This window comes from Microcaecilia unicolor, chromosome 10 (assembly GCF_901765095.1).
Source record: "Microcaecilia unicolor chromosome 10, aMicUni1.1, whole genome shotgun sequence".
Taxonomy (NCBI): Eukaryota; Metazoa; Chordata; class Amphibia; order Gymnophiona; family Siphonopidae; genus Microcaecilia; species Microcaecilia unicolor.
Window position 1 is genome coordinate 131,388,948 of NC_044040.1, and position 21,422 is coordinate 131,410,369.

Here is a 21,422-nt window from a genome sequence, read left to right on the forward strand (position 1 = left end):
TGGGTGGGAGGGAGGCATGCCTGATGCTAGGTGGGAGGGAGGCTTGGTGCTGGGTGGGTGGGAGGGAGGGAGGCTGGGTGCTGGGTGGGAGGCCTGATGCTGGGTGCTGGCTGGGAGGGAGGGAGGCCTGATGCTGGGTGTTTGGTGGGAGGGAGAGAGGCCTGATGCTGGGTGGGAGGGAGGGAGGGAGGCCTGATGCTGGGTGTTTGGTGGTAGGGAGGGAGGCCTGGTGCTTGGTGGGAGGCCTGCCTGGTGCTGGGAGGGCAGGGGGGAGAGGAGGGTGGCTGGACATGGGTGGCTGGAGGGGAGAGAAGGGTTGCTGGGTATGGATGGAGGGCAAGAAATGAAGAAGAAAGGAGGAAAGTAAAGAAATAAATGGAAAGGAAGCCCTGGAAATGGAGTTAAGAGAGCAGCAGAATCAGAGACTAGGACCAATATGGATAGAAAAACAAAATCACCAGACAACAAAGGTAGAAAAAATCATTTTATTTTCATTTTAGTGTTTGGAATATGTCCAATTTGAGAATTTACATCTGCTGTCTTATTTTGCACTGGGTATACTGGAGCTGTAACAGCTTACAGAAATGATTTATAATGAAAAAAAACATGTTATGTTTTTCTCCTATACTAGTATAATATTTTCAATGATGTCTGTTTATATGCACCATGGCTAGTGTAAGGGGTGTGGCTATCATAGAGGTGGGGTGGTGACCCCGCCCATAATGAGTACCGGCATCTGTTATTCAAGTTAAATTGCCCTGTTGGCACTTTGCGATAAATAATTAGATTTTGGGTTGCTGTTTGGGCACTCGGTCTCTGAAAGGTTCGCCATCACTGCCATAGAGGATATGCGAATTTAAAGGCAGAGAAACAAAAGTGGCAAGTGAGCAGTGCAAATGGAGACATTAAAATGTAAACGAGATTTTCGGGGGGGGGCAAGATGGCGTCGGGAGAGGATGTGCGCTCCTGAGCTCCCTACTCCAGCAAACGCCGACGAGTGAGATTCTTTTTGCCCCTAGAGAATATGGGCAAGAGGAAGGGGAAAATCGGGCGACCAGTCTCTTCCACCCCCGAGGGTCCTGCTTACCGCCAGCAGACGCTGGAAGATTGTGGAGTTCGGAGGCAGGAACAACAAACACCCGCGTTGGTTGGATCCGAGGTTTACTCGGATCACAGCGTTGAAGCGGCGTCATTGAGTCCACCCCTGCTGGCCATTCCACCGCAACCCGAAAGCAAACTGAGGATGGCAGAACTGCTGCAACAAACTATGCCTGAGGAGCTGAGCTTGATTGCAGCCGGAGGAGGGCCTGCTGATGCCTCAACCCCTGTAACATCGATGTTGGGAGGTGGAACGGTGAGTGATCCGATTCCTGCCACTAACATAGGGTTTGTTTCTTCGGGGGCTGGAGGACTGACAAAACCCGTTATAGTCACAATGGACAATCTGTGGGAGGCAATTCAGGGATTGAACTCCACCTTTTCCCAAGCTATAAAGACTTTTACCGAAGAAGTTTCTTCACTAAAACAAAGTCAGGATTCAATAACAGCAAGAGTACATGAAAATGAAGGAAAGATTGCACTATTAAGTGGAGAGATTAAGGATTTACAGAGTCAAACAGGAACAATTATTAGAGACAGGGATATTCTAGTGAAAAAACTAGAATATCTTGATAACCAAGCCAGAAAGAATAACTTAAGATTCTTAAACTTTCCTCAAATTCCAGTACTGTCTCCAACTGATATGGTGAAAAAATATCTTAGAGAAATCTTGCTAATTCCAACAGAAGCTATTCCTCCTATTACTCGAGCCCATAGTATACATGGAATTAAATCCCAAGGCTTGGAACTTCAACCTGGACTCAATATAGCTGATCTCCTGGAAAGTTCACTGGAAGTTGTTACTCATCGATCTACCTTATTAGTTTCATTCGCATTAGAATCCAATCACAATAACATTTTCAGACTATATTTTAAACATTTGAATGACACGTTCTTGGGTGAAAAGATACAGATTTTTCCGGATCTAAATAAAGACACGCAGAAAAGACGAAAAGAATTTATGATGTTAAAACCTAGAGTGCTCGCACTAGGAGGCACCTACGTTTTAAAGTATCCATGTAGATGTCTTATATCTATTAATAATGTTAATTACCTTTTCTTAGACCCAAAGAAAATGTCAGAGTTTATAATGTCAAAGGAAAAGGATGTTGTTCCAACCTGAATTCTAACACAGATAACGCTGTGTATACTGTAGCGGGTTGATTTTGTGTTCGCCTCTCTTTTTTTCGTCTTTTATTCTTCTTTTTCTTTTTTTCCCAGATCTTGCTCCCCAAGATTGTGGTCAAATATAAAAAATTTAATTTCCTTTAATCCCAATTGGGATTCCTTATTGATTATTTTCTAATTCTGAGCATTTATATGATATGAATGTAAAATTATATAATGGAATAAATAAAAAAAAATGTAAACGAGCAGCACAGGCAAAGTGGTGAAGTGGAAGAACGTGTAGGAGAGAAACGTGGACAAATAAAAGCTGAAGTCGGTGTGGATGTGAATGCGTAGAACAAAGTGATGTCTGAGAGGAACAGCTGAGAAATACGGCGTGTGAATGAAGAAACGGAAAAAGACGGGTGCGGTGTGAACACTGTGGCACTGTGAAAGAATGGAAGAAATATATATAAGAATACCTGAAAGGAGAATCATGTCCACAAAAATATCGCTGTGTCAGCAATGAGGAAACTAGATCTGAGTCAGGATATTTAAATGAAAAGAAGGGCGGCAAAAGAGGGGGCGGGGTGAATACATGATGTCAGTGACGTCGACGGGAGACTTGGGATAGTGCAGAAAATGATGAATGATTACCGTTTGCAGAACATAAACTAGGACTAATAAAATGTGAGAGAGAACATAAAATATAGGGAAGGAAATGATATGATTGTGAACTGTTAAGCAGAGAAATGACAGATGTGTATTGGAAAATGATGATATGAACTATATGAGATAGAACATAAAATATAGGGAAGGAAATGATAGATGTGTGTGGGAAAATGATGATATGAACTATTAGAAAAAAGGCTGAAGGGGGGCAGGGGAGAGAGGAGAATCGCTGGGTGGCTGGAGGGGGAGGCGAGAGGAGAATCGCTGGGTGGCTGGAGGGGGGCAGGGGACAGAGGAGAATCACTGGGTGGCTGGAGGGGGGCAGGGAAGAGAGGAGAATCGCTGGTTGGCTGGAGAAGGGGCAGGGGAGACAGGAGAATCACTGGGTGACTGGAAGGGGGGCAAGGGAGAGAGGAGAATCGCTGGGTGGCTGGAGGGGGGGGGGCAGGGGAGAGAGGAGAATCGCTGGGTGGCTGGAGGGGGGGCAGGGGAGGGGGAATCACACACACTCACTCTCACAGACACACTTGCACCCAGTCTCACTCTCTCTCTGTCACACATACACACTCGCACATTCACTCTTTCTCTCAAACAGTCACTCTCACACACACTCTCTCAAACATACACACTCCGAGGAAAACCTTGCTAGCGCCCATTTCATTTATGTCAGAAGCGGGCCTTTTTTACTAGTAAATAATAAAAAGAAAATATTTATATACAATCCTTACAGTCAGACGTCTGCAAAACTACTTGGAATAGTAGCTTTGTTCCCTTCAGCTGGCTTTCCTCAGTCAGAACCATGACTGGATATCCTTCGTCCGTCCAGCAGACAGGCTTCTGTCTGCTAAGGATGGGCTATCCTAATACCTCCATCTACTAAGGACAGGCTGTCCTCAGGGCCGGTCAAACCCTGTAAGTGGGGTAAGTGCTACAGGGGGGCGCCTGCCTTCAAGGACGGCGCTGCGCCGCCCTTGGTGCTTTAAATCTTTTAATTTACCTCCATCCCAGCAGCCGCATCATTTGAAAGCCCTGCCCCGTCTCTAGCCTTCCTTCCCTTCTTGAGTTCGTTCCGCAGTCCCGCCTTCTGACATCATTTCCTCGAGGGCGGGACTGCGGAACGAACTCACAAAGGGAGGGAAGGCTAGAGACGGGGCAGGGCTTTCAAATGATGCGGCTGCTGGAATGGAGGTAAATTAAAAGATTTAAAGCACCAAGGGCGGCAGGGGATGGGGGTGATTCGGACAAAGGAGAATCGCTGGACAGGGGCAGGGTGGGAGAAGAGAGAAAGGAGATGCTGGGGGGGAGAAGAGAGAAAGGAGATGCTGGGGGGGCGCGCGGGTGCCAACTCATCGTCTGCAGGGGGGCGCCAGAGACCCTAGGACCGACCCTGGCTGTCCTAATACCACTGTCTACTAAGAACAGGCTTACCTTCAGCCACTACAGGACTGACTTCCGCTGAAAATTCAGCGGGATAACCAGGTCTTTGTAGAGACCTATTCCCTCTAAACGTCAGGAGTCACCACTTGTTTAGCCCTATACCTGTGCTCTTTATCAGACAGGCTGCAAGATTCAAAGTAAAATCTTCAGGCTTTTATTTCCCTGGATAAACTAATTTGGTCTAAAGATCACAGGAGGAGATACACCATTAGCCAATTATAAATTTATCATAGAAGCTTATTTATTACAAATAGGAAAATAGACATCTAATTGCTGTTTTGCCAATTACAATTCATAAGTAGTAAATGCAAAAAGTCTTTCTTCCTGTGTGAGGAACTACAAACCCAGAAGCAAAGCGCTACTCAGTGCTAGCAAAGTTCCTATTTCTGAGGTAACAAACCATTCCTTTTATACATTTATCTAACTGTGTGTACGTGACCATTCTCAGGTCTGCTGTCTCTACTGTTGCCCCCCTTATCTTAAAACAAAATCTGGCTTTACTTGTTCCTGCAAAACCAGTCTCACAACCTCCAACCACAAATCTTGCACATGATAGTCCTAGGGCTTGTGTCCTATCCTTATTCGCTCCTCCCTGTTACTGTGCTTACAAGAGGAATATTAGATAAGAACTTATGATGGATTGCTGTCTGAACTTGTGATGACCTTACCTTGCTGTTTTACAGAGTTGGGCAAACTCTGTTCCACAGAGAGAAAGGCAGGCATCTTAGGAGATACACAGTGTTCCACCATCTTATGGACCACAGATTTATACAGGCTGTTTATGTGATTTCCAGATTGTCTCAGGTCCTACAGCCGACACATGGACTCCCACTGACCAGCAGACATCAGCTGTATAATCTACAGGGCCATGCTGCTAAATAACTGCCTGCCCACATACAGAACTAACTCAATTAAAATGAATTAACTCTTTCTTTTCTTTTTCACAGGATAAGCTTGTTACCCTAAGAAAAGAGCACAGCCTTAGAGATAGGTATGAACAGAGAGAACCTGACTAAAGAATATTTCTATACTAGAACAAGTAATCTGATGCATATGAATGCCCTCATAATTTCTTTATTCCTATTCTTTGTGTGTGTGTGGTGGGGGGGGGGGGGGGAGGTCACCCCCTTGGGTCTGCCAGGACCTAGTAGACATGTCACTGTGACAGCTCTAAAGAATGAACTAATGAGGTAGTGCCTTACCTTTCAGAAATGCGTCCATCTTGGTGAAGGCCTAAGTTTTCTTTTAGTGATAAGCATAACATACCCAATCACAGGCCAATCTATTGAGAGGCGTGTACTTATAAACCTATCCCATGAGGAAAATGTTCCATTACTTTATTGTGAGTAGGTTGCATTACATCAGTCACTGCTTAACACTTTGAAGCTCTAGTCATTATTCCTCCTGCTATGCATGTTTTGAAGGGACCTACTTCTTCTGAATCCAGTGATCTATGTTGCTCTTATCCTGTTCACTGTAACATAATTTGTCCTCTTCTTCTATGCTACCCATTGATACGGGACTTTCAGCACATTGTTTTTCAAGAACGCCTAGACTTTCAGTGGCAAGGAGAGTTCGGAATGAAACCATCCAGAAGAATTAATTGATCCTTGAATAAGAAGGAAAAGTAACATGTATTCTTAGGTTAAACTCTGCTATACCAGGATAAAGCAGGGTGTGTCTCTAGTGTCAGTGTCAGGTTCACAGTGTTTTGTTTCAGACTTTTTTTTTTTTTGTTACATTTGTACCCCGCGCTTTCCCACTCATGGCAGGCTCAATGCGGCTTACATGGGGCAATGGAGGGTTAAGTGACTTGCCCAGAGTCACAAGGAGCTGCCTGTGCCGGGAATCGAACTCAGTTCCTCAGTTCCCCAGGACCAAAGTCCACCACCCTAACCACAGTCATCTCATGGCTTGAAAGAGGCTTATTAATGATCTTTTCTCTTTGCAGAGCTGACTGCTTCTCTGCTGGGGGGGGATGAAAAAGTTGTAATTACTAATATACTCAGGGCCGGTCTTAGGCCGAGGCGACCGAGGTGGCCGCATAGGGCCCCGCACTTAAGGGGGCCCCGTGCGGCGCGCCTCAACTCTGCCTCCTCCGCTGACCGCTGCATCCCGCACCGGTGCCGCCCACTCCCCCATAGCCCTCGTTTGCTGCCCGTCACCCTGCCTTTAAATATTGTATTTTTCCTCGAGTTGCGGCGCCGGCATTTGAAAATCTTAGTTTCTTACCTGTAACGGTAGTTTTCCGTGGACAAAGGATCTTCTAGCCACACCTCTGAATATACGCCACGATGACGTGCGTGACCCGGCTATCCAATAGTAATGCTTAAAAAGTAAAAGCAATAAAGTTAGCACATTCCCGCCCAGATATGCAGTATAAATACCGTATGACAGCCCAGACCAGTCAGTTTAATAATATAGCTACGACAACCAGGGAGGGTAGGGAGGGATGGTGTGGCTAGAAGATCCTTTGTCCACGGAAAACTACTGTTACAGGTAAGAAACTAAGATTTTTCCATGGACAGGATCTTCTAGCCACACCTCTGAAGACTCCCAAGCATACACAGGTAACAATCATGTGATAGATCAAACATGACTAATCCAATAAACATGATGAAAGAAAATTTGTTACCTGTGGTAGGAGGAGGAGGACAGTTGTCGTTTACATTACCTCCTGAAGGATCGACAGTCCAAATAATTAATCTGTACGTGAAGCTGCATGGAAACAGTAATACTTTGAAAAGTATGCAGGGATGATCATGTAGCTGCACTAGAGATGTAAAAAAAAAAAAAAAAAGTTGAGGTCGCCATAGCACTCAACGTATGAGTTGTAACATGATGATGTGAAGTATGTTTATAACAAAATTTTATATATTGAGTAACAACTGAAGAAAGAGTATATTTAGAGATTAGATGTCGATTTTTTTTTTTTTTTTTTTTTTTTTTACATTGTAAGAAAGACATAACTGCGAAGGAATATGACCACCTGATGTACACTGTAAATAACTTGATAATGCGCTTGTTACAGTCCAATGTGTGCAATCTATTATGTTGAGTAGATTGATAAGGAGGTAGAAAAATTACTGGTAAAATAACCGATTAATTTCTGCAAAAAGAAGACTCTACTTTTGGTAGAAAACTCCAGAGAAGATCGTAGTATCAGATCATGATGTACAACTTGAGTATATGGGGTGAAAAATACAAGTGCATGTAGTTTCCTAAGTCTTCGAGGTGAAGTAATAGTAATAAGAAACTACGTTTTCCAAGGAAAAACATTGAAGGTAACCCAATGAAATGGTGCAAATGGAGGTTACATGAGGTTTTTTTTTTTTTTTTTTTAAACCAAAGAGAAATCCTATACTACTGGGGGTAAGTGAATTGGAGATTTACGATTCAGAAGATCTTTCAAAAATCCGTTTGCGATAGGATGTGTCATTACTCTGTAATCATCAATCAAACCAGAGAAAACAGAAAATATGTGCAATTTGGACCTTAACTAAAGAAGTAGCCAAACCTGAGATGGATAAAAAGAGGAAATATTCCAAAAATTGAAGAAATTAGGCAAAATTTTAGGTAAATCTCATGTGTTATACAGTCATAGCGAAATCTGTTCCAGCTAGACAGATAAACAAGTCTGATCGATTGTTTTAGAAGGCAAGAATACATTAATAACTGGTTGAGAAAAACAAAACCGAATAACCTATCTGGTTACTTGAAGATACCAATTGGAAAGATGGAGTTTATTGAGACTTGGATGAAGAAGTTGACCATTGATCTGCTAGATGAGATCTGATATTGCATGAAGAAAACCATGGAAGGAGGACAGCTAACTGCATTAGTCCAGGAAACTACGCTTGCCTCGGCCAATATGTTGTTATTAGAATTGGAGGAAAGACGTAAAAGAGAGAATTTGCCCAAGAAATAGTAATACTTCTGCGGCTATCATGTTCCTTTAATATCACCTTGAATAATATGAATGACAGTCGTATTACTGTGAGGACGCAAAGCGATGTACCAGAGTACAGTGCAAAGCTGAAAAAGGTCATGAAGAATTGTGATATCACTTGTGTAAAACAAGTATCCTGCTTAACACATCTGCAATGTGATTCTCCCACTCTGATAGATAAATCATTTGAATCACAGAAGGGAGTGATAGAATTAGGGTCTAAAGTCTGACAGCTGCTTGACACAGATGAAGACAGCTCATAAGCCCTTGCTTATTTATAGAAAATATTGCCACCTTATTGTCTATACTAACCTATATACTTGGGATGGAAGTAGATGTTGAAAAGTTTGAACAGCCACTCTGCGCTCTGAATACGAGGAGAGTATGGAATAGAAGCTGTCCTGAAGTGACCAGTGGCCTTGTGTTGACAAGGGTTCTAGATGTGTCTGTCCCCCAACCAACTTAGGATGCATCTGTAGTAAGAAACTTGGATGGAAAAAGGTGATTGGAACGGAACTCCTACAAAGAGATTTAGGTCATATGACGTAAGAGGATGTCGATACTGAATCCACTTTTCCTTAAAATACCACTGTAGAGGCCTTATGTGTAGTAGCACTAGCGGCAGAACAGCAAATGTTAAAGCCATATGTCCCAAAAGAATTTCGTGATGGTACTGAATGAAGATAATGAACTAATTGTATGAGGAAAATGAGCTCGCGGGAGTGGTGACTGTGGTATAGATTATGCAGAAACCAGATCCAGTCCCATGAAAGTCAACTTCTGTGTCAGAATCACCTGTGACTTTTTTTTTTTTTTTTTTTTTTTTTTTTTTAATTGATCAGTAAACCTAACCTTCAAAAAGAATAATGGTAGTCTGTAAAACTTGAAGATTTTGTTGTGGAGACTGGCTACCATCAACCAACTGTTTTGATATGAAAAACAGGAGGATTCCTTATCAATGTAACTGAACAATTTTAAAAAGCAAATGTAGAAACAAAGGAACCAAAAAGAGATCTCTCAGAACTTGTGTTTCCCAATCAAGGTCTGTATTTAAATCAATAAAATGACCTAATTGAGAACACCCTGAGCTCTGACGGTAAGCCAAAATGTATGTTTGTACTGGTAATTTTGTCCTTGACAGACAAACCGAAGGTATTGTCTTGAATAGGGATGAAATAGTAATATGTAAGTCATCATCCTGTAGATCTAGGGCTGAAAACCCTACTCCTTGACTTAATGCAGGAAGTATTACAAGTAAAAATGGCATTCAAATCTTTGTTTTGGGAGAAACTTGTTGAGTTGTGTTATATCCAAGATGTAGGGGTTGTGAAAATACTAGAGAATAACCATTTTGAAGAATATCCAGAATCCACATGTCTAATGTTATTGATCTCCAAACAATGAAAACGTGTTGAATTCTGCTCCCCACCAGACTCTGCCACTTGGAAAGGTGAAAAAGAAGGAGAAAGCTTTTGCTGCTGATGTGTCTGAACAGGCTTCTGAGAACGCTGTTCTCGATTTGGTCCAGTGTGAAAATATGTGGATAATGAAATTTAAATTGATAAGCAGGACATTGATAAATAAAAGATTTACGCTGTTGAAATCTGGTTCCAGAGGTAAAGAAAGGTCACTTCTTATAACTGGATTTAAAAAATTGGTGTTTATCCTGCTCCGAGGTATCAAGTGTTATACCCAATGCTGTTCATTATACCCAGACAGTAAGCTCTCTCTTGTCAATGTTCTGGTAGCACTATAATATAGTATTGGTTGTACCACCCTTCTTAAAAGCTATAATTAGCTGTTTAACACGATCTTAAATGATTACAGGGATTTGAACTCACACCCGCTGGATTAGAAGCCAAATAAGAAAGCACCAGAAGAAAGGAGCATCAGGCACCTTTCATAAACAATGAGCACCCAAAATTGAGGCTCTTAAGCATGATAACCATCTTGAAGGAATTAAAGAAACTACATTTCTGAAAGAAGTATCAAAGTGATCATATAAAGTAATGACCATTTGAAAAGAAAACCCCTACTAAATTGTCATAATCTGCTGAAAAATAGGCATATCCTGTAGAGACATTAATGGTTGTAATTGGGACAAATCCGCCCAATTAGTAGATAAATATACTATGTGATGAAGTATATAAACATAAATAGGGGCAGATAGCATAGGAGAGTGATAATTCTTTCTTGCTAATATATCCATAAACTGGAATTCCGTTATTCTTATACATCGTAGATTACACCACCAATGATGCGTGGGTAAGCTGACTCTATGAAGACTAAAGAGTTCAAGAACCTTATATTTAGTATGTATTGATCCTTAGGTAGATTGAATAGAATATTGTATATCAATCTATGATGGTCCTGAAGCACCTGAGGTATAAGGAGCTTGACCAAATTTAAACACTTAGTGACTTATGCTTTTATCCTTAGAAACCTCTTCTTGAGAAGTTAGAGAAAAATGCAATGCATGAACCCATCTATGTAAAAAACGTTTGCATAATATTCATCACTTAGAGAAAACTCTTCCCTGATTAGAGTCTGCCCTGTCTGAATAATATGAGTGGTAGGAAGAGCTGATACAGAGAGTTGTGAGCTCACAGACAAATTGATTGGAAGAGAAGAAGAATGAGATACCCACCACAGCATCTGCCCCTGAGGAGTGAGAGGACAAGAAGCTACGTAGATGAAATCAAATGCAGTGAGACAGCTTGTTCAGAGTGAAATATAGAACCCGAAGGTTCTGTAACCCTCTGTTGAGTCTGTATAATCCTGAAATTGAACTGTGACGAGACTTTCTGGACTTCGAGGTTTTTTTTTTTTTTTTTTTAAACCTCCGATACAGAAGCCTATTTACAATTGTTGTTAACTAGGCAACGATACCGACAACATCCATGCCCAGATGGACTGACCTGTCAAGATGGTCGGTTCTGACTGCCCTTCCAAGATGCTGAATTGGGCGCCCATGCCCGACGTCGACCTCATAGCCGACTTCGTGTGGACATCGACCTCTGGAGATGGCAGCGGTCACAAGCAAAAACATCCTAAAACGTTTGCTGTGTATACTGTGAAGAAAAGATGTAATCCCAGACACTGAGGAAAGAGGGAGAGCAGTAATTGAAGACACCTGATCCCCGGGCAGTAAGGCAAGGGGGAGAGCAGGATAATAGTATTCTCCATTAGAGTTAAAATCTTACATTTAGATGGATGGCGATGTTGAGGTAAGTACCCTACCTGACATCGATGTCGAGTTCACTTCCTGAATTCTATCGCGACGTCACTGTTCGAGATCGTCGATCCCGTGATGAACGTCGACGTCGATCCACAGACCTGCCCTTGGAGTCAGGCAAACCCTCTCGAAACGTTTGCTGTCTGATGGGCGAGAAATTGTCCTGATCCCCGGGCACAGAGGCAAGGGGGAGAGCAGGAATTGAAGTCACCTGATCCCCGGGCACAGAGGCAAGGGGGAGAGCATGAATTGAAGTCACCTGATCCCCGGGCACTAAGGCAAGGGGGAGAGCAGGGATAATATTATTCTCCATAGCAGCTGAATCATGCGATACCTGTAAAGACAGTACTGGTAAAGATTTGGTAAGAAAACTTACATATGAAGAGTACAAAGCTGTTAAACACTGTTTCTATAAGTAAATAATTTACTACATTGTGAGACAACACAATAATTCTGACTGACTGACTGAATAGAAAAAAACACCGGGTCGCTCTGTCAGCGCGGAAAAAATAAAACTGACTGGTCTGGGCTGTCATACGGTATTTATACTGCATATCTGGGCGGGAATGTGCTAACTTTATTGCTTTTACTTTTTAAGCATTACTATTGGATAGCCGGGTCACGCACGTCATCGTGGCGTATATTCAGAGGTGTGGCTAGAAGATCCTGTCCATGGAAAAGTAGCAGGCTCCAGCTTTCCCTTCCCTCGCATGGTTCCGCCCTGGCGGAAACAGGAAATACATCAGAAGAGGGTGGAACCATGCGAGGGAAGGGAAAGCTGGAGCCTGCTACTTTCAAATGCTGGCGCCGCCACTCGAGGAAAATGGATGATTGGGGTCTTCCTCAGCCTTACAAGTGACCAGCGCCTGTGGAGGGAAGATCGAGGGAGGTACCTTGCTGGCATCTAGTGATTGGTGGAGCTGCCCTCCCGCTTGTTGGTGTGCGGAAGGAGAATGGAGATCTTCGCTGCATTCCTGGTGCTTGCTTTCCATCAGACACCAAGGTAGAAGCCCCTGACATCAACGGGGCTTTCCGTAGCCATACAGGTGATTGGCGCCTTTGCAGCACTCGGCCGCAGGGTGTGGTCAAAAGGGCATGCCGAAAGGGGCTCCGGCTCACCCTGCTTCTTTGGAGCACCAAGGAGCCCCTAGGGGGTGTTTTATTTACTTTGTTGCTCGCTTTATTTCTGATAATGGGGAAGCATGAAAGAACTGTTAAACCAAAGTTTTCCACTTCCACAGCAAGTGGCCTGCTGGACAAACATCTGATCCTGGTGGGTCAAAGGACATCACTGGACCTAAGGTACTTTCCCTGGTAGATGTTTCGCTCAGCCCCCCTAATATGACTTCTCCTCTTCCTGTTTTATCTGTGTTAGCTGGGGATTCCCAGGAGGTTCCCCTGTCTCTTATGGGGTCCCAAGAGAAAATTGCTCCTATTCAAACTCTTACATCTGTGAAAATCCTGATTTGATTCAGGTAACCAACTTCCTTAGGAAATATTTTAGGGAGGTTCTTGGTCTTTCTAACTCTGATACCATTCAGTTGAATAACTATTATTATTTACCATCTAAGAAGAAGCTCTCAGTGAACCAGCGGGAGGTGGATCAATTAGTTTCTGAAGTGGATCTCACAGCATTTCTGGAAAATTCACAAGATATTATTATATTTAGATCCACCCTTCTGGTTACTTTCATTAATAAGAATGATAAATCACTTCTCTTGAAAAAATTTTCCCTGAAGATGTAAGCTTTTATGGTATAAAGGTTAATGTTTTTCTTGATGGTTCCAGGGCTACTCAGCTTCGGCATAAGGTTTTTATGGGCCTGAAGCCTAAAGCAGTGGCCCTAGGAGTAATTTTAAAGTTTCCATGTAAATATATCATCACTGATTAGGGGAAGAATTTTGTGTTTTGGGAAACTTTGCAATTGGAAGATTTTATTAAAGGTCATGAGAAATTATTGGTCTGGTTAGGAACCGTATGTGTATGATGCTAATGGATAAGCATACATCCCCTAATTTGATTTTTCTTGGTTAGAATTATGTATTTTGTAGTCTCCCTCCTTGACGTGGGCTTGAAGGCAATTGGTCTTGAAATGTATTCTTCATTGATGGGTTTCTGTAATTTATGTCTTTTTCTTTTTGTTTAGAATTCTAATTTTAAAAAGTACATGGACGTCAAATGTTTGTGCAAAAAAAGTGACTACAGTGATATATGAGGGGTGTAGAAATTCAAAGGAACAGTACACAACTGGGAAAAAGAGAAGGACTAGGGAACTTGATGATATTGGTGTGCAATTGGGCATATGAGAATTGTGATATTATGATCCCTTGTTTCATATTGTTGACAGTCTGCATTTTCCATGTGGGTGGTATATTGGTGTATTAGGTTCTGCCCAGTGTAATATTTATGGTACAGTAAGGTTCTGAGTGTGTTTTTGCACAAGGTTGTGCATAGTGTTTTGCAGTTGAGCGATTGTGGTTTGTATATGCTTGAGCAACCACTTTATTCTTTGTCATATGATACATATCTAATATCTAAATTTAATTAAAAGGTATTAATTGTGACTATTTTATTTTAACTTTTTTTTTTCTGTGTGTTGTCAGACAATTATGGATGTGAGCTCCACCCCTGGAACTACTAATTGTAGTGGACTTGAACTTAATAATTTCTGGGGAGGGGGGGGGGGGGTCATGTTAACATTGTGCTTATTATTTCAATCAATTTTTCTGTATAAGTTTAGCTTCATTTGTCTTTATTTGAAATTTCATAAATAAAAAATGTTCTAAAAATTGAATAATCTTATCAATGGGGTGGAGCTGGGGTGGGGGTGGGGCAGGGCTAGGGCGGGGCTAGGATGGGGCCCCACCAAATTGGTCTGCACAGGGCCCCGCACTTGCTAAGACCGGCCCTGAATATACTAAATCTCTTTAACGTTAAAGAGTGTCATAACTAAATACAAATCTATGGGTGCTCACATGACTAACCAAGTAACACTCAGTAATGACATTGTTAGAGTTATACCTGTAAGGACAGTATTATTGTTTTTCCCTCATTGGTTTCTTTAAGTTTAAACTGTCTAGCCAGTTGCAAAATAGAAAACAATTTTGAAGTAACATTTTGAAAACTTCTCTTTTAAAGGTAGTGCTTGTGCCAAGGATCTATGACGCAAACAAAAAGTCAACTGTGCCAGTTGGCACATTTTACAATTTTAAATTATTTTTACCATGTGTGTGATCACTGGTAGCAAAGAACAAACCATGGTTCAATACTTTTGCTTTTATCTATGGCCAAAGTTGTCTGTTGCCTTGTGTATTGGTTTTTGATTTCATGATTTTGCTATCAAATAAATCAGGTCATGACTTTTACTCTTATATCTTAAGGCCCAAAAGGCTATGACATGATATGCTTATCTTAAAACTATTGGGCATCTTTTTGAAATTCAAATTCCAATTCAATTTCAAAAATCATATCTATGCATTCTAAGTTTATTATCACCTAATGCAATTTGAAGTTTTGGAAGCAGATCTACTATCATAAATATGTATGTGCATACAAACCCTCCCAAGCAGAGGAGGGTATAAGGTACCAGTTTCTTGTCTACAATAATATCATATTCCTATAATCATTACAGGTTTAGCTTAGGTACACAAACTCATTGGCACCTGCCTTTCTTAGGTATTATACAGACTTTCTTTAGTTACACATATGTCATTATCTATGATGTTTTCATTTGGGGCTGGCTGGCTAGCTAGCTGGAAAGGAGAGGTGCTGGAGTTGGAGGGAAGGGAGAGAGGTGCTGGACCTGTGGACAGGGGGCTGGCTAGCTGGAAAGGAGAGGTGCTAGGCCTGTAGGAAGGGAGCTAGAGGGAAGGGAGAGAGGTGCTGGACCTATGGAAAGGGGGATGGCTAGCTGGAAAGACCCATGGGAGGAGGAGACTAGTTGGCTGGAAGGGAGAGAAGTGATGGACTCGTGGGAAGGGGAGGCTGACTGACTGGAATGGAGAGAAGTACTGGACTTGTGGGAGGGGAGAGGGAGGAGAGAAAGGAAAGAAATGCCAAAGCAAAGGAATAAAGGAACAGGGAGTCAATTACTAAACCCACAGCACAAGTAAGAAAAAGATGGAGGACAGGCAACTGGGGGGGGGGGGGGGGGGGGGGAGAGGGAAGAGAAGCTGAATGGGGTAGGAGAGTGACACGTTGGTTTGGGCATAGGCAGCAGAATAGGTGGGCCACAAGAGCCATGGCTCCACCAATATTTTGCCCAAACTATTGGCAATTAAGGAGTTTTGCTTGTTAGGCCTCTCCAACTGAAAATATTTTATGCTGCCTCTGGGTGTGGGGGAGGAAGAGAGGGGAGCTGGACAAAGGGAGGTATACAGAAACAGAGAGGAGATGATAGGCATGGGGAGAGCACAGTGTCAAGGAAAAAAAGGGGAGATGTTGCATAGACAGAGGGGCAATGCCAGACACAGGAGGATGGTCTAGGGAGAGATAGGTGAGATGCTAGACATGGGGGGGGGGGGGGGCATAAGGGCTGGATGAGGGAGGGGATAAGGACATGTGGAGATGCTGGACAGGGAAATATAGGGTCACAGGGAAGGAAGATGTGGAACATGGGAAATGATAGGGACACAGAGATGGAAGATGGATGGTGGACACAGAGAGAGAGAAGAAATGTCAAATGGACAGGAGACCCTAGCGAGAATGTTAAGAGGAGACAGAGGGAAACAGAAAGCAGAACCTGGGACCAATATGATTTTTAAAAAAATGACGAAACAAAAGGTAGAGAAAATAATTTTATTTTCTATTTTGTGATTAGACTATGTTAGATTTGAAATGTACATCCTACCACATCTGGTGTTAGACATGGCTGGGGCCCAGGGCAGAAATCTGGGAGCCCACTATCAGGCTGCACCTTCTTTAGGTTCTGGTAGGCTTGGGGTTCTCTCTGGCCATGGAGCCAAGGGCAGTTGCCCTAGTTGCCCTCCTCTAACACCATCCCTGGCATGTGCCATCTTACTTTTTTGCATGGTATAGGAGGACATGCATTTCTATTTCTCTGGTGTTATACTACATGAAAGGTCTGGCTTCTTGGGATTTTGGTTTAATTTGTTTATATTTGTGGTCACATATTCTGTATTTGACATCTGTGTTCTGTATGTGTGACCAAGGTATTCTGTTAGTATGAATTTTCTATGTAGCATTCTGTAGTAATCTGGCATTTTGGCTAGCTCAGTTTTCCCAATAGATGTATTGACATTTTAGGGCCTCACTGTAATATTTAGGGCCCTAAAATATCGTAGGTAGAATCCTTGTTTAGGAAGTTAGTGCTGGCATGATTGATTTGATCTAGGTTCTAAGTGACTTGTATTACTTTCCACTATGTCTGTTATTGTGATTACACTAGAGACAAATATTTATTTGTATTTGAGTTTTATGGGGAAATGTCCTAGCTCTGCTCTGTTGGGGGAAGGTCAGGGGGCTCTGTGGATATAATGCATTTGGCTTCAATACCATATAAGACAGAGCTTCCCAAACTGTGGGTCCAGAAGCCAAATGGGGTTACGACTTAAGTGGGCTCTCCATAGGTACATAATTATTCTGCACCTCAGGGGTGGGGGGGGGGGGGGGGAGGGAAGTCACACAAGTTATTTGGCCACTATTATGGGGTCATGGCCATAAAAGAATTGACAAGCTCTGATATAGGGGAAACATGTGTGTGTTGGGGGACCATGGCTCAATGAGGACTGAAGAGTGCAGTCTCTTGGACTTCCCCTATCATGTATGGCCTGAAATTGCTACCTTCATTGAAATTATTCGGAACGGGGTAAGGGTGGAGCATGGGGTGAAGCAGGGAATGGGTGCATCAGGTGATGGGTTTTTCTCTTTCAAAAAGTTTGCAACCTTAGTGCCCACCCATTCAACTTGTTGGCCCACCCAAAAAATGCCTTCTGGCTATGCCACTGTTGGAAAGAGTAAACAAGCATTTCACATCTACCCATTCCACTCCACTCAGTATTTTATAGACTTCTGTCATATCTCCTCTCAGCCATCTTTTCTCCAATCTGAAGAGCCCTAGCCACTTTAGCCTTTCCTCCTAGGTAAGTCGTCCCATCCCTTTTATCATTTACATTGTTCTCTGCTAAGCCTATATGCATGAATATAGTTTGTCATTCTTAGCTTTAAGTTTCATCAATGGATAAGAAATTGTTAATTACATTTATTGAGTAAATGCACACTATTGTTTATTTTTAGCTAGTATTTCAAGCCACTTAGCCATTTGTGAGCTGCCCCCTTGAAATAAGTGTGTGTGTGTGGGGGGGGGGGGGGGGGGGTGGACTGTAGGAGCAAAAGACTTACATAAAGCACTCTGGGCCCCTTTTACTAAGCGGCGGTAAGCCCAATGCTCGCTAAACAGGAAGTACTGCTGGGCTACCGCAGCAGCCCGCTGGTACTTCCTACCCCTAGCTCATCGTCATATCCGGCATTACAAAAATATACTTATTTTTGTAGCACTGGTTTGTACCCAGCGGTATTCGAGAAGTGCTGTGTTCTGCCTGATTACTGCTGGGTTAGCGCAGGAGCCCTTTCCACCACCTGAATGGGTGGCAGTAAGGGCTCCCCCCCCCCCCCCCCCCCGAAATGGCAGCGCGGCAAGTGCTTTACTTGCCGGGCAGCCATTTCCTGCAGGAAAGAGAGACTTCCCTTTTACCCACTGCGGTAAAAGGGGGTCTTGGCGCTCATTAAAAACACAGGCCGATGCCAGCGCATGCCCCCCTTTGCCGCAACTTTGTAAAAGGGGCTCTATATGTGTCACTAGATGGCATAGCTATATACCATAAAAGGTCTTGTCCAAAAAACAGTGAGCAAAAATTGTTCACCTATTATCTTTTATCTTTTTAAAGAGAAAGGACCTCAGAAACCACTGCTAATGACACTAGTACATAGTCTTTATTTCATAAATGATTTAGCTTGCTCTTATAAACTTAAGAAGTACAAGCTAAATCATTTATGAAATAAAAACTATGTACTAGTGTCATTAGCGGTAGTTTCTGAGTACATAAGTACATAAGTAATGCCACACTGGGAAAAGACCAAGGGTCCATCAAGCCCAGCATCCTGTCCACGACAGCGGCCAATCCAGGCCAAGGGCACCTGGCGAGCTTCCCAAACGTACAAACATTCTATACATGTTATTCCTGGAATTGTGGATTTTTCCCAAGTCCATTTAGAAGTGGTTTATGGACTTGTCCTTTAGGAAACCGTCCAAACCCCTTTTTAAACTCTGCTTAGCTAACCACCTTCATCACGTTCTCCGGCAACGAATTCCAGAGTTTAATTATGCGTTGGGTGAAGAAAAATTTTCTCCGATTTGTTTTAAATTTACTACACTGTAGTTTCATCGCATGCCCCCTAGTCCTAGTATTTTTGGAAAGCGTGAACAGACGCTTCACATCCACCTGTTCCACTCCACTCCACTCAATATTTTATATACCTCTATCATGTCTCCCCTCAGCCGTCTCTTCTCCAAGCTGAAAAGCCCTAGCCTCCTTAGTCTTTCTTCATAGGGAAGTTGTCCCATCCCTGCTATCATTTTAGTCGTCCTTCTCTGCACCTTTTCCAATTCTACTATATTTTTCTTGAGATGCGGCGACCAGAATTGAACACAATACTCAAGGTGCGGTCGCACCATGGAGCGATACAACGGCATTATAACATCCTCACACCTGTTTTCCATACCTTTCCTGAGGTCCTTTCCCTTTAAAAAGATAATAGGTGAACAATTTTGTATACTGTGTTTGGAACAAGACCTTTTTTTGTGTTTTGTTCTGTGGAAAATTTGGGTCTTGATATCTCAGTTTCGACTATAGTGTAGCTATATACCATCTCATTATGGCACCACATGCCAGAGCCAGGCTCATTCAAACATCCTGAAACATGTTGGTATAGTCTTCCATACAGAGTCTGACTCACTTCAACTTTCATGCAAAAAGCCTGTTGATTTTTAGGCCTCAGACTTGCATGCAGTCAGGAAGGATGCTGCCAGACATGGACAAGGTTGATGGTGGGCAAGAATGGGAATAACAACTGCACATTGTTTGTGAAACCAGGACTTTGTGGTCAGAATGACCCTGCCTTATCACACAAGTTGCACAGTGTTAGGTTCCTCACATAACAACATTGGGAATCAACAAAACTGTTGTTCCAGACTTTGAGACTCCTTTTCACCCAAGGAATGCACATTGTTTATTGGAACAATGACTTCATGGTCGAGGTACCCCTTCAGCGTGATGCAAATGGGACAGTTCTGTGTCTTTCCAACATCTGAGACAGGCAAATTTGTTATGATAAACATCGGTGATTGTGTATCAACAACAAGGCCAGAATGCATATCAATTAACCCAGCTGCAGCCTGGCAAGAAGTTAAAAACCACAGCTGTATGTTAAAATACAACTCAATAAAATGCACAAAATGTTCAAATTGTATGTAACAAGGTAAGAGGCTCATATCTGAGGCAAATGGCTGATTGCTTTACATCTGACCTGAAGTGTAGCCTCTGCTCTGCCCATCTGACTGATCTGCCTGAGGAACACTCTGCCACCAGCTGGATGTCTGTTTTCATCTACATCTAGGTTGTATAGTTGCCATGTAATTGCTGTGTAGTACTATTGGACTAGGATAACTGACTATACTAGAAGCCTCCCTTAGTGATTTATGTGCATTTGCTCTAAGCTATTTTATTTATTTATTTATTTGTGGCATTTATACTCCGCTCTTTCCCGCTCAATAGCAGGTTCAGTGCGGCTTATAGAGTGTGGTACATAGTATCATAGAGATAAGACAAAATATGGTACAAAGTTACAAAGAGATAATACAAAGTATCATGGAGATAACACATTTATAAAGAGTGGGACAGTAGTGTGCGATGTGGGGAAGGATTGGAGTGTGGGCATTGTCTGTGGTGTGGGTTAGGTCCGAGACTTTGTAGGGTCATCTGGGTAGGCTTGTTTGAATAGGTGAGTCTTCAGCAGCTTTTGGAAGGGTAGGTGTTCGCTGTTTTTTCGGATATGTCGAGGTAAGGCGTTCCAGAGTTGGCTGCCTATAACAGAGAAGTTGGATGCGTAGTAGGTTTTGTATTTGAGGCCTTTACAGTTGGGAAGATGGAGATTGAGATATGTTCGAGAAGAGTTGGACCGGTTCCTGGCTGGAAGATCGATCAGGTTGGACATGTAGCTTGGGGCCTCGCCATTGAGAATCCTGTGAATCATAGAGTGGGCTTTGAAGTTTATTTGTTCTTTGATAGAGAGCCAATGTAGCTTTTCTCGAAGTGGTGTTGCGCTTTCGAATCGTGATTTGCCAAAAATGAGTCTTGCTGCTGTGTTTTGGACAGTTTGGAGTTTTTTCATGATTTGGGCTTTGCAACCAATGAAGATGCTGTTGCAGTAGTCGGCATGGGAAAGTACTGTGGATTGTACTAGGTTGCAGAAAGTTTTCTGTGGGAGGAATGGTTTCACTCTTTTCAGTACCCACATCATGTTGAACATCTTCTTCGTCGTGGCTTTTGCATGAGTGTCTAAAGTTAAGTGTTTATCTAATGTTACTCCTAGAATTTTTAGGTTGTCAGATATTGGGATTGTAACGTCTGGAGTGTTCAGGGTAGTTGGAAGCAGAGTAGAGTGTTGTGATGAAAGGATTAGACATTGAGTTTTTTCTTTGTTCATTTTCATCTTGAAAGCGTTGGCCCAGGATGTTAGGATGTTAATTGCAGTGGTTATTTTATCCGAGATTTCTGTGAGGTTGGATTGGAAGGGGATGAATATTGTGACGTCGTCAGCGTAGATGAAGGGATTTAGGCCAGATTTAGATAGGGATTTGGCCAGAGGAATCATCATGAGATTGAAGAGGATCAGGGATAGGGGTGA

General features: G+C 42.6%; 1 protein-coding gene across 1 annotated transcript in view; it reads left to right on the plus strand.

Annotated features, from left to right (window-relative positions):
* Positions 1–5,307, plus strand: part of LOC115478849 (unconventional myosin-VIIb-like) — an 84,785-nt gene extending 79,478 nt beyond the window's left edge. The window contains exon 3 of the mRNA XM_030216480.1: positions 5,262–5,307. Coding sequence (XP_030072340.1) covers positions 5,262–5,280 — 19 coding nt within the window. The 3' untranslated portion in view covers positions 5,281–5,307. The remainder of the gene's footprint in view (positions 1–5,261) is intronic.
* Positions 5,308–21,422: the final 16,115 nt, after the last annotated feature.